The 14,737-nt window shown below is 36.1% G+C and overlaps 1 protein-coding gene across 6 annotated transcripts in view; it reads left to right on the plus strand.

Annotated features, from left to right (window-relative positions):
* CDK14 (cyclin dependent kinase 14) overlaps positions 1–14,737 on the plus strand; it is a 549,155-nt gene that overhangs the window by 276,500 nt on the left and 257,918 nt on the right. For all 6 annotated transcript variants that reach the window (XM_070617449.1, XM_070617451.1, XM_070617450.1 and 3 more), the window contains one exon: positions 10,459–10,582. In XM_070617449.1, the coding sequence (XP_070473550.1) occupies positions 10,459–10,582 (124 nt within the window). The remainder of the gene's footprint in view (positions 1–10,458; positions 10,583–14,737) is intronic.

Here is a 14,737-nt window from a genome sequence, read left to right on the forward strand (position 1 = left end):
TTAGAGACAATGCGCTCGTCCAGGGTTACATTTGGGATCTACACTGCGGGTGAAATTATTCTCAAAGAAGTCTGACTATAACATAGTGACAGATGTCCCACAGGTATTTCAGTTTGATGTATTAACGTTTTTTTAATGTGGTGATATTTATTGTCAGTTAAATCTATAAATGCAAAATGAAGAACAAATGAATAATATTTACTAACTTAACAGCTGTTCATAATGCTATGCTAGATGTTAATTAAAAAAAAAACAACAGTTGAGCTAAAATAGGACCTTGTAATAGTTCTCTGTAAATTTAAGGAGATGTGAAAACCAAGTGAGATAAGCTAATATCTTTAAAAGAGCATGTTCTTTCAATAACTATGGAACTCTGTTTTTGTCTAAATAGTTCTTAGATCATTAAATGATTGGAATGTCATAAATACTAAATATTTATTATGGTGAACAGAATGAAAACAGTGATCAAATCCTTCTGTTTCTAAATTTGGCAATTATGACTTTTGTTTCATCACTATGCAGCATGACAGTAGAAACATTGTAAACATTTATCTTGGATTCTAAATATGTACATATCTCTGTTTATATTTTACATTTATTGTAAAAAGTGGGATGCCATGTACCTAAGAGTTGAGGAGATTGTTCTTTAGTATGAATCAGATAGAATGTCAGGCATTACAAAGGTGATATATCCTTGAAGAATGAATTTGGATGAAAAGATCAACTGGAACAGCACAAACCTGTGATTTCTTAATGAAGGATGGGATATTCTACAGTAATTTTGTACTAATTCTCAGCAAAACATCTGTTAAAGTATTTCTTGTTGTATATTCCTTATAAGCACTGGAATAAACTCATAAAAAATACTGTCAATGTTAACTAAATTTCTAGAATCACTTTGCTGCTTTAATTGCCTACGAAATATCTGTTCTCAATATGGCATTCTGAAATAAATATTCACTATTAACTAGTGGTTTGTTTCTTAGCATAATATCAATGTTAGACAAATGGGTAATTTTAACAGTTAATTACTTAGAGGGCAATTTAAAACCTGAATCAAAAGCTTGAGGATGTTAGCCTTGTTATAGATATTTACGATGAATAAACATATAGCAACCAATTGCTAGAACATGATAATTGGTGTGTAGGAAACTGGTTTGATTTTGGGGGGAGGGTAGTTCATTTCTTCTGCCTTTACAAACCATTCACTGTGAATTTTGTTGGATTTTGGCTATCATAGTTGAGTTGAATGCAGAACTTATATTAATTCTTCATTTTATAATTCTCAGTGATTTACAGATTGATTGTTGAGTTAAAAAAAATGACCATACCAGTCTAAATTTCACCCTTTATTCAGTTTTTCATGTGTTCTATAAAAATTGATAAGCATAAAAGCCTTAAATTTAAGGTTCATGAAAAAAATAAAAGAAAGATTAATTGGTGCTGTCTCCAGCTGATATCTAGACATGTAAGGTGCTTGAATCTTATTACATGATGACATTGATCATTCAGTGTTTTTTATGTAATGTACCTCCATTTCCATGTTATCTTAATGACTTTTCTAGAGGATTCCTTGCAAAAACACATTTTCCGTTTTTTTTTCCCGAAACTGTTTTGGAATAATCCAAAATAACAAAGAAATTCTGAATTTTCTGCCTTATTCTCTTACATGTCTGAAATCCTATTGGCATAAAGCTGTTTTATTTTTTATTTCAGTATCTATATTAATTAAAAGGCATGAGGATTATAATGGTTGAAACATTGCTATTCTCCTTTCATCATCCACAGAACAAGCAGGTGTATAACAGACAGGAGAATGTTATGCCAAATTAAGATTGTCTTATGCAGATGGCACTGAGAATTAACTCCTAAATGAGACTTGCTAATGTTCAGATAGAAAATCAGATAACACCTGATTTTCTCCGTATTCTGCACTAGAGCTCTCATTTAGCTGGTAATGATTTCCTACTATGCATTACTGTGAATATTATAGAGCTTGTCCTCATTTTACATTTTGGGAAATATGATTATTTCATGAAGCCGTTAAAGAGTGTTTTAAAAATTTGACACCTAGTCTCAGCACCTGTCCAGCTTTCTTTTGGCTTGTCATCCTATTTTTTGTTATAATAAAATAATCTTCCATATCTAGAAAGTGAAGGATTAACAATAAAAGTAGGTGAAATTCCATGTGTCAGTTCATATCATGTTGGACGTTCAGAGGGGGCTAAGTAGTGAATTTCTGGTTGAGATTTGAGGCCTGCATTCAGTCGTTTAGAATATGTCTCTTGTATCCTTAGCATCATCTGCTGATTTGCTTGTTAAGGATTTGGATCAGACAAAGGAATCAAGGCAGCTAATTAAACAGCAGACCCTTTCCTAGAGGTGCTTTAAAACCTAGAATGAAAGGAAATTATCCCAAGATTGATGAAATACAGCCAGTCATTAGAAGTATGCCATGTGATGTTTACTTTTTTTTGGTGAGGCAGATTTGCCCTGAGCTAACATCTTTGCCAGTCTTCCTCTGTTTTGTATATGGGATTCCTCCACAGCATGGCTGATGAGTGGAGTAGGTCGGTGCTGGGATCCAAACCCTCAAACCTGGGCTGCCAAAGCGGAACGTGTGGAACTTTACTCAGCCACGGGCCAGCCCCTGCCATGTGGTATTTTAATTGTAAGATGGAATTATTCAGTTTAGGGAGTACCCAATGGGAATAGGGAAAACACCTTCCTGGGTTTCAAGCTTTGAGTCATTCACCTTGCCTCTGTCCTGTTTAAGATGGATCCTGCACTCCACCTGTCTGTTTGCATGTTTTTCAAGACAAACGTGAGGACCTAGGAGGGAAATAAGCCTGAGTGGAGTATGCACACACACCAGGGATTTTTTGGATTGTCTCTTGGACAGGTACAGCCTTTATGAAACAAGCCAGTACATCTCCTAGATGTTTTCTCATTAATATATCAATTCCTATTACTTGAGACCACTCTGAGAGGATATAGAAAGAGGTTTGTTGATCATATGTATCCAAATTCAAAGTCATTACTGCATTCCATTTGAAATTTATTTTTCTCTTTGGTACAGCCTGCAGACGCGAGCTTTGTCTAAGACTCTTAGACTCAAGATTCATCATTTTTGTCAGTTTTACAGTCTGCATCTCTCTCTTTTAAAAAGTTACATTAGCCTTATCAATTGATATTAAGACTATTCATGTTGATTTAGTGTCTAAGATGTTACTTTAGGCAGTAAAACTATTTTAAACTGTAATTTTTCATTGTGTGTAAGACAGAATGGCCCTGTAGTTGGGGGAGAGTAGCATACATTCACAAATGAAGTTGCATAAAAATTTGTATTTCATGCTCTTTCTTTTTAGTTCCAAAAAGTGCATATCAGTAAGGTCGGTTGTATAATTCTGAACTATATTCACAAACAGAAACTTGACAATACAGGTCTTAAGAAGATTTTATTAGCACTTGGGTAACTGTTAAAGTCGGTAGCTTAAATTTGATCATCTTGTTTCTACTCACGTAGGGAATATTTCTAATACTAATTTTAGGCTACTGACCGCCATTATTAAAGCAAAGATTCTCATCTTTGGCCATCCCCATTTTCTTCAACATACATACAAATCCTAATAACTTGGAAACCTACTTACTAAATTAGAGCTTCTTTCAAGGAACTTGGCAAAACAAAGATCAGTCTTACAATCCCCATTTGACTCCTTTTAAGTATCCCAGCTCTGGTTCCCATGGCTGCAATCTGCCTGCTCAGTGGGGGCTATTCCATGCCTGGAACAACACCTTGCTTGATAGCCACCATTGCATCGAGGCAGGAAGAGAGCGCAGAATGGGAGGCCAGCTTAGCTGGTCTGCTCAAGGCTCACAGAAAGTCTGCAAGCTCTTTCCCCCAAGAGTTTGCCCAAGTACCTGAAATTCTTCGTTTTTGAATTATTCCTCTCCAAAAAGTTATCAGCTTTGGGAATAGGATATTAATGTGTACGTAGCTTAGCTAATGTAAATTAAATTATTATGTTATCTACAAGTGATGAAACATGTTACATATCTCAGGATCTTAAGAGAGTGGAACAAAGAAGCAGAAAGTTGAATGGAAGAACTCAGAAAGGGCAAAAAGTGGCAAGAGAAACAGTCCCTGCTACTTAGATTTTCCAGGAGCTGGACACATCTGTAGTACACGACAAAAAAGGACACATCTGTGACCTGATGCCCTGGCATGAATAGATGTGTCTTACACCATCCCAGTAGCACATTTAATACTGTCAAGTATGTCCAAAGTGACACACAAATTATACCATAATGTTGATTATCTAGATTTTTATTTCTGTCTCCCTTATGTCTCTGTATAACCTTCTACGTATTCTTTCTTAAAAATTCAACACATAGAATTGCAGTGAAGCTTTGTAAAGTAGAAACTATTGGAGTGTGTACTGTGTACATTGTATTACAAATTAGGATTTGATATTTGGATTAGGTATTTACAAATTTGAAACTCAGCTAAATGGAATGAATCATAACGAATCATTCTGTGACTTTTAAAAATTGAAGAAGACCTAAAATTATAATAAAACCATTATTGATGCATTTTACAAAATATTTTCACATTCATTAGATATTTTGGGTACTCAAAGTTTCTAATTATTTTTCATTTCTAGAAAGTTTGATGTATGGGTAATTTAATGTTTGTGCACCCTGTGGATTTTTAAATGATATGGTGTTAAACATGGGGCATATTATTTGAAGTATTTATGACCCATGTACAGTTTTGGTTTATTTGCCAGTGTCACATTTTCTAGCCTTGGGTTCAGACGATGTGTAGCTACTCTAACCAAATAGTACACATACTTTTTTAATAGCAGTACTCTTAATTGTGGGTGTCAGAGCAGGACAGAAATGTGTTCAAGTATCAGTACTACCTCTTACTTGCTACGTGTCCCTTTAGCCAATTCACTTAATTTCTCTGAGCCTGTATTTCTTTATCTGTGAAATAGGGATAATAATATCTGCCTGTCAGAGGTGTTGGGGGAATTAAACTATCTACTGACTATAAAACACTTAGCATAAAGTATAGCATAGTGAACACTTAGTAAATGGCAGTAATTAGAGTTGCTTGATTTGTAGAGTCCCTTCTATTTCTGTTATTCATAAAATTATGAAATGAAAAGTTTTACAACATGAATGAATATTAAAGGTATCTAAGACAATCAGTCATGTTCACGATGAGAAACCCAAGATACAGAGATGTTAAGCTTGGTCCCCAAATGACAGAAAAGTAGCTTAGCTAACTGTCTTTATAAGAATTGGTGGTATACCCATAAGGCATAGGGCCCATTGCTAATCTGGACATTCCTTAAAGGAAGTTGACCCATGCCTTGACAATCTGCAAGATGTTCACCGTGCTTAATCTCATGTTAAGTGGAACTGCATATATTAAATAATGCAGGTATTTCAGACTCTTTGTGGAACCTAATGATTATAAACATTGAGACAGAGAGCATCTGACCACACATCTTTAGACTTGAAGCGGGTGGGGAATATAAAATTTGTTGCTCATTGCAAGTTCCAATAATTCTTTTGAGTAATAAATACAATATATTGAGTCCAATTATGTGTGCCAAACTTACTCTAAATGTTTTGATAAAAAGCTTTATCTTGATAATTTTTATCGATTTTAAAGTCTAAAGAGTTTCAGAAGGGAATAGAAAAAGTATTAAAGGATATTCGTAAGAAGTGTATGCCATAGCAGTGACAATATGAGCAGCTTCTTGCTGGGGATGGTAAGACAAATGGGCTATAGATAGATCTGCTGCTGGCAAAGTGTCATGGTTCATTGTATCAATTTTACTGCAGAAAGTGAACATATTCAAACTAAAATAGAAATCTTCAGTGATTATACTGAAGAATTTGGAGGAATATCCTTTTGTAAAGTTGAGTAGACTATCCTGAGGTGACAAAGTATTCTTGGGAAGACCTTATGACTACCGTAGAAAGATAGGAAGAGAATTTCAAATATGTTAATTTATCAACTTCAGTACAGAAAGCTGTCTTCTGCCGTGGTATTTATTTCTAAGAGAATTTTAGATAGTGAAAACAGAAATTCGAGAATCATATGCGCATTACATAATATGCTAATTGAGACTTTTACAAACTTGGGTTCACTTACTAAAAGTGCTGATTATATTGGATGTATGGTTGTATTCACCCATGCATTTATGAAGCCCCACTTCATTTAAGGTAATGAAGTATAATGGAAAGTTCACGAGCGCTGTGTGATGGTTGGATGACCTTGAGTAAATTTCTTGTGCTTTTGGAGCCTTAGTTTTCTGCTTTGTTTAAAAGCACAGGAAAAATACCAGATTATAGATGGAAAGGATTAAATGATATATGTAAAAGTACTTGAAACAGCCTTTAAATTAGCACAAGCCTTCAGTTAGTATTAGTCTCTGTTCTTTTCTTTTCAATCTGTACCTGAGATTGCCTCCATGTTTACTAACTTCTGTTAGCAAGTAGCAAAGCTGATTTATACTCTTTCTCTGCATGTGGCCCCTCTTTGGTGGTCCTTCTTGTTCCCACAGTGCCCTCTGGTTTCCACAAAGATTAAGCATAGCTTGTTGTGTGGTGATTTATACAGCAACCAAGTGAAGAGGCTTTCTTAGAAGTTTACATGGGAAAGTTAGGTACTTGCCTGCTTGTCTAAAGGAAGAGATCCCCAAGTTCTCAAGTCTCAAGACTTGAGTTCTCAAGACATTCTCAAAGAATATTCCATGGGACACATTCTGTTTAACTCAGCATGGCCACTGCTTCCTTACAGCCTTCCTACACCTAGCTAGCAGTGCATATTCTGTTAAACATATTAAAGTGTTATTTCTAAAGCACCAAGTTTTCTAATGGTTTCGATGAAGACAGCTCTCCCCTTGCCACCATCACTTTTATGATGGTGAGTTGGTAGTTTTACAGTTTTTATCGTCTTCTTTTCATTTATTTGTTTAAGCTTCTCTTCTTATCTAAGTGATCTGCTTGCTTGGTCTCCTCAGTTTTTCCCCTCAAAATAGCAAGAGTTTGTTGCATAACATCATTTCACCTTGTGCATCTAGTGAATGCTCAACTCATTTTCCTATTAAATTTTTTTTTTTTTGGTGAGCAAGACTGACCCTGAGCTAACATCTCAATCTTCTTCTTTTTGCTTGAGGAAGATTGTTCCTGAGCTAACATCTGTGTCAGTCTTCCTCTATTTTGTATGTGGGATGCCGCCACAGCATGGCTTTGATGAGCAACGTGTAGGTCTGCTCCAGAGATCTGAACCCACGAACCCTAGGCCACTGAAGCAGAGTGTGTGAACTTAACCACTATGCCATTGGGCTGGCCCCTTATTGCAATTCTCTGTGGAATGAATGCTGTTTTCAGAGGGACGGGTTTCCTGCAGTTGGCTCCCTTGCACAGGCTGCTTTCCATATCGTGGCAGGAGCAAGTCTACATTTTTGCTGTTGTTAGAGCCTCCCTCCTCTGCCCCTTAAGTACACTCAGCTCGTGCTGCTGTTACAGAGCGGGCCTTTTTAAGTGGCAGTCATCTGTTTATGTGTCTCTCATACCAAGTGGGCTGTGAGCTCTTTGAGTCCAGGGACTCCCATCTTGTTTCCTGTTCACCTTTGCATCTCTCTTGCATGACAGCATCTGGCACATGGTTGGCGCTTAATAAATCCTGAGTGAATTTATTCTACAAGGATTTGTTCTGACTTAGCTTCGTGCATTGCTTAATGACCTAAAACTTGTTTGGGGGCATAACTTAGTGTTTGGGGCTTGGTTTGTCATGTATACGATTGTAATTGGAGTGTGTAGTTGCATCCTTTCCTAAAGCTGATTTTCTTAATCTCCTTTTATGTGATATCCTATTTGAATAGCTTCTGTATTCGTATGAGGATTATATATTTTCACTAATTAGTAAAAGTATTAAAAGAAGAGCCCTTTGGGACGGTTGATCTGCCCACTTCTACCCTTAGGTTCTAGAGAATCTATTCCAGTGTTTTCTATCTGTTAGTTTTGTATCTGCTCTAAATTCAGTTCAGTAATCACATTACTGGTATAGGAGTGTCATCTATGTACCCAGATTAGGAAGACTGTTAAGGCATCCAGTCTGTGGGAGGTAGGGTAACATCATACTGTGGTAGACATGCAGAGGCTGCCCCACACAGACCTGTAGAGGGAGTGAAGGCCTGGGGAGGTGGTCATGGAAGGCTCCAGGGAGGAGTGATTCTTGAGGACCTAAGAAATACATGGAGATTAGCAGGCAAAGGGGAAGAGGGCTTTTCTGTCAGAGAAGAGGCAAGAGCAAAGGTAAGGCGTGAAGAGCAGTGTGCTTTGAGCGTGGAGCTGGGCGAGATTGCTTGGAGTCAGGGAATGTAGAGTGATGACGGCTGGGCACCCAGCTGGAATCGGGGCCCAGCTCAGAGACCTTGAAAGCCATGGTGTTAGATGCCCAGACATTATCCTGTCGGTTGGAGGAAGCAGCTTCTATGTCAACACTGCTTACTTGTGTTGGTTTCTGGCCAAGATTCCTATAGTGGAGTGATTAAGGGCATGGACTTTTGAGTCGAACTGCCTGGGTTTGAGTCCTGACTCTGCCACTTAATTGCTGTGTAACTTTGAGAAACTGTTCTCAGTTTCCTCATCAATGCAGAGATAATAGTAGTACCTTCTTCATTAAAACTGTTACAGAGATTAAATAAGGTCATGTTCTATGATGCATAGACTGGTGGCTGGCACTTGGTGGCATTTGTTTGTTAAACTAAAACACATTGCCATGGTTAAATAGACAGTCACATTGTGATTAGTCTCTGCTAGGCCCCAGATCAGTTAGCACCTTGTAAAACGCAAGCTTTATTTTCAAAATCAGTTTATTTTTGAAATTGTTTATTTGTTACGTGATCTGCCTTTGTGTTTCTTTCTTTTTTTTTTTAATCTTTTGAAAACACAAAATGGCTTTATTGGCTCACTCTTTCTCCCTTTTAAACTGAAGGGATATGGAGTTTCTTAGAAATTGTAAGCTTTAGGCTTCAGGCTGCAGGGGGTATTAGACGTATGGAATGAGACTGGAAGCTGTTGGTGATGGTGTTAGGTCTTTCCATCTGCTGCACAGGAATGATTGAGAGAAGGAGTCTAGAGAGACTGTCTGAGGTTCTTGAGCCAGTAATTTAATCTAGGCTAACACAGAACAGACTTTACTTTCCGATACTTAGATCTGGAAATAATGATCTTAGGCCTTCACTGCTGCACAGCTTATTATCACACACAGAGATTTTGAAATGAGTTCATCTTACTGTTATTTCAAGGTATCTACCCTGTAAAAAATTTATGTGGCTTTTGTAGCCTTGAGTTAGTTGAAAAATAGTCTAGAAATACTAGCTTCCAGGGCCCTCAAGGAGTTGCTGATCTTTTCCAGTAGAATATTCTGGAATCTTTATACCATCAATCTTTGACAACTAACTCATTGAAAATATCCCTGAAACTGCACTTTGTTGCTAGCTGATTATAGACTAGAATACTGATGGCACTTAAAACATTTGTTTTTATTTTTATTTTTAAAAAGTATGTCAATTAGGATTATTTTGGCAAGAAAATTGTTTAAAAATATTCTCTTTTTCATAAACAGAATATTGGAAAGCCTAGCAATTCATGTTTTTTTGTTATCAAAATAGAACCATTTGATATGATACAATATAAAACTAAACAGAGAAGGCCATCAGTTCCTTTTTAAAATTACTTCTTACAAAAATATTGCTCTTGAATTCTTGATTTCTCTGTTTTCTATCCCTTTAGGATGGGTCTGCGCTGTAATTAGTGAAGATAATGTCTGTCTTTAGGCAACAGCCTAATCTCTAAGGCCATATGTGCAAAAGCAATGTAATTACAGCATAGTATTAATTGGACCATGTGACTGTTTTTGTTTTAATTATTTGAAATCATCTTATCTTTCCATTCCTTAAAGCATATTAATGGGTGAATCCTTGGGTACTATGTTTGTGTCATTTCTATGGAATTAAATATGTGCACATTTACATAAGCTTGGTAAAAAATTCTTCTTTTAATGATGTTATGAGTAGATTTTTTTTTTTCTGTCTCCAACATCAGTTCAGGCCTGAGGAAAACAAATGTTTTAAACAATTGATTCTTTCCATTTTGCTTAATTTATAGAACACAGATTGGATTGTAGATGTCTCTGGCTGAGGAGGTATCACTCTGGGTTGACATCATAGGTTTGTTAGAAATTTTCAGATTTATTTCTCAATGAGTTAGGGATTTCCATACCTTTATGCGCATTCTGTTTAAATAATTTGGTAGGAAATTTAATGATGGGTACCCATTTTCACTAAATACAAGTGCTTGGCAAACTGTATGTGGAAGCTGGCATTTACCTGTGTTCAGATTTTAACTTTTGTCTCCCTATTTTTTCAGTTGTTTTTATTTCAGTTGCTGCGAGGGCTGTCTTACATCCACCAGCGTTACATTTTGCACAGAGACCTGAAACCACAGAACCTTCTGATCAGTGACACGGGGGAGTTAAAGCTGGCAGATTTCGGTAGGAAAGCAGTTAATTACCAGTCTATTTTGTCACACTGTGAGAATGCCAGGCAGATGGTGGCACTGCATTTGTTTAGGTGCACTTCTATCGTTATAGAACACGGTAAAATTTTTTCAGGAGTCAAGAAATTTTCTTTTTTTAATGATCAAGATCATGCTTGGTGGATTTTTAAAAATTCAGACTGCTCGTTGGCATCTTAAATAATCTTAAGTATAAATCAGATCTCATATATCTCCAAAAGAAAGGTCAGCAAAACTTTGAGCATAAAATATATTGAAAGAAACCTAATTTGTCTTCATTTTTTGTATTATGAAAATGTCAAACACATTCAAAAGTGGAAGGATAGTATAATGAACCCCCATTATCCATCACCCAGCTTCAGCAGTTATCAATATGTTGTCAAACTTGAAGAAATCTCACTTTAAGCCTCTGGACTTTTTCAGGGCATCATAAAATATATTCAATGGTATATGTTGCCCTAAGATTTTAATAATTAAAAAATCTGGGGGCGGTGTTAACCTTTCTGAAAGTGACTGTTGTTTCAACAATTCTTAATAACTTTACAAAAGTAGATATCTATTCTGATTTAAAAGTTGAGGTCCTAGCCTGGACCCATTATAAGTCATCCCTTCCTTAAAAGTTTTAGGCTTGACCTATTCTAGCTTAGAAACTTTCCTCTAAACCCTGTCTTAAGCTCCCAAAGGAGAACAAAACTGTTGTATCATCCTTGCTAGCCCGCCTCTCTCCCTCAAGTCTGACATTTCTGCGTTGCCCTGGCTGTCTGTCATGCCAGAGACTGTGCTGAGTTGATTCCCAGCACCAGGGAATGCTGCTGACAGCATGATGTGTTGACATTGCATTGCCTCAATTATTTTTGAATACATATTCTGATTAGAAATTTGTTCCATTAAGAGTGGAATGGAAATATTACCCTTGGGACATGAAGATGCCTGAGGTTGAGATGTGGGCTTTTGCTGAAATATGATTATCTTTTTCCACCTTATCCCCTAATAAGTAAAAGAGAGCAGGAAATGTTTCTTTCTTATTTCAAGGTTAGTAGACTGTTCAGTATCTTTGGGATGAATCTGCTCTGTGGAGTTTTGTATATTCTTTTCTCCTAAAAGTGAAATAAAACAAAAGTTAGCATGATTAGTGATATGTTGCAAAACTTTGTCAGTTGTTCCCATCTAGTTTGGTAGAAATAATGAAACTCTGTGTGTGTGTGTGTTGTTTATTGCCAGATTTTAGCATAGAATAATCCTAGGTGGCTAAATGTGAAGTCTTTTCTATTACAGGGTAGGAAATGATGGGAGAGTAGGTGGGCAGAGGAGTGAAGATTTGCAGTTCCTCAAACTTGAGATTATTGGGTTTGCCACGAACTTATTTTGTAGTTTGTTAATATCAGTAAATTAATAAGGATTTATAGTGATTTTCTTCTGGTGTGTTAATACTATACTATAAAGTATATGTTTCAATAAATTATTGTATTGAACAGTTAATTTTATTGAACATGGTTTTCTTGTATATTTATAAAATACATTTTTACAAAATTAATTTTGTCTATATAACCAAAGGCATAATAGGATTGTATATAATTGCTTACTGGGGATTATTTTTTAATTTTATGATGATGTTTTTATTATAATAGGTAAGTTCATTTTAAAAGATTCTTATGGATCTTTAACACTGACATTTTATAGTATCAGGTTCGAAATAAATTGAAATTTAATTTTAAAAAACTTAGAAAGTTGTTTAGAAAATTAGAAACTTTAGAAAGTATGAACAACTCAGAGATAAGAAATGTTAACATTTTTGTTATATACAACAAGGTACTTCTCAGTACCTTTCTCCTCCTCCTCCTCTCTCTTTTTGCTTCTTACACCTATTATATATCCTGAAGAAAAGAAACATATTGTCTTGTAAACAGTTTTCACTGAAGAATGTGTCATAAACATTTTCTGATGTTATTAAATATGAAAAAATCGTTTGTAACAGCTTAGATTTTTCCTTTAATGGCCCAAATCTAGTCTCTTTATTCAATCCTTTATCAATTAAAATTTTAGTTCTTTCTAATTATTCACTGTTATGTACAGTCCTGTACTGAACATCCTTATAGAGAAAGCTGTATCTGCTGCAATTGTAATGTTCAGTGTTTTAAAGCATTTGATTCTTCAGACCAGAGTGCGATACAGAAAGGTTGTGCCGTGCACCTCCCCTCAGTGTCATGGACTGAATCTTCTTGCCTGGAACACACACTTGGTGTGCATCCTGTGCACGAGGTGTAATGAGCGAGACTCATTCACCAACTGACAATTTCCCCCAATTAATTGTGCATTATTTTTATCTTTTAATGTAAGACATGCAGTTAACTGTGAATTACTGCACTTGGGCACGTGTTTGTGTCTGAGATGAAGGGAACACAGTGGAAGCTGGGGAGAAGCTAGACAGTCACAATGGGATGGTTCCAGGCAGCAGAACAATCACAAAAACTAGGTATTAATTCTGAGCGTGATATATAAAGAGCTTTAGAAACAGTTCCTTTGTTCTATCTTTTTCTCTTATGGGAAAAAGACCATAAAATTTTAATTAAAGGAGACAAATGAAATCTGTATGGTTATTGTTCCCATATTGTAAATGCTATTATCTTTATTAGAAACATATTTGGAGGAAGAAGGAGAAATACTAAAATTTAGTGAGTTCATTCTATGTGCCAGATGCTTAGATATTTTTGTTTCATTGTCTTTTCAGCCTAGTAAGGTATAATAGCTTCTAGTTTTGAGAGAGAGAGAGACAAGAGATTCAAAGAGGGTTAGAGACTTGCCCAGGCTCGATCACATAGGGAGTTGGTTACAAAGCTATAATTCAGATGCTTGATCCATACCCTTCAATCTCAGGTGGCCTGGGGTCTTTATATTTATACGTGTAGATATTTTACCTTACAGAGCTGCCTAATCTTCAGGTAAATTATTGATCATTATATATATATAAATATATATATACACACATATACATATATATATTTGCCGTTTCCTACATACCACAAATATGATACCAATGCTGTGAAAATAGATTGCACTAATACCAAAAATTACATCCCGTAATTTAAAGAATATTTTATCATTTGACTAATTCAGTAGTAATGAGTGAGTTCAAACTCAGTACTTCGGAGATTTTACCTGCTGGACAAGGTAAACCAGATGATAATGTATTTGTAGACCCATTCAGATTCAAACAGAATGCAGTTCTGAAGTTGAGGTGGTGAAAATGCTGTAACTTTTCTTTTTCTTGTAAACAAGTCATATTTAAGCACTTACCTCAGCCTTATTTTCTATATGCGTTTTGAATAAGTAAATTACACATGATTTAGAATCTCTGTGGCTTTACTAATGCAAAAGTTTGTCCTGTCTGTATATAGTAAAATAATAAAATTGTGTAGAGGCATTCAGACTCATTTCTAAAAAAGGGTTCATCTTTACATTATCTTTGGGAAAAAAATATTTCAAATCCCTTATCCAGCCTAGGTCTTCCCCACCTTGCTCCTCCAAGCCTGCTGTGGTACAACCACACCCCAAACTTCTCCCCACATCCGAGCCTCTTACTTAGTCTTTCATTTGCCTGGAGTACTCTTCCTCCTGCTTCTCACCTGGCTACCTCTTTCTCATCATACAGATCATAGATTATGTGTTACCTGTTCAAAGAGGCCACCTTTCCAAAAATAGAACCTTTGTCGTTACTATCATCCACTTTAACTTCTTCAATAACACTGATAGTGCACTGAAATTATTTTTTTCATTGGTTTATCTGTTTATTTTTTGCTTCCACTGCTTGATTGTAAGTTCTGTGAGGGTAGGGATGTGGCCTGTCTTGCTCACTTGTTTCTGTGCTGTGTCTAGAATCATGCTTATTTGTTATGGTGATCTGTGTTCAGGCATCTTTGATGTTCTGGTTGTAACTGTTTTCAGGTACCACAAACCACAGCGAACTTAATCAATAAATGCTGTGTGTGTTCTGACTGCTCCACCAACCAGCCGTTCCCTATCTCTCTCCCTCTCCCTGGGCCTCTCTATCCCTTGAGACACAACAGTATTGAAATCAGGCCAATGAACAACCCTACAATGGCCTCTAAGTGTTCAAGTAAAAGGAATATTTGCA

The sequence above is a fragment of the Equus przewalskii genome, chromosome 4 (assembly GCF_037783145.1).
Source record: "Equus przewalskii isolate Varuska chromosome 4, EquPr2, whole genome shotgun sequence".
Classification (NCBI taxonomy): domain Eukaryota; kingdom Metazoa; phylum Chordata; class Mammalia; order Perissodactyla; family Equidae; genus Equus; species Equus przewalskii.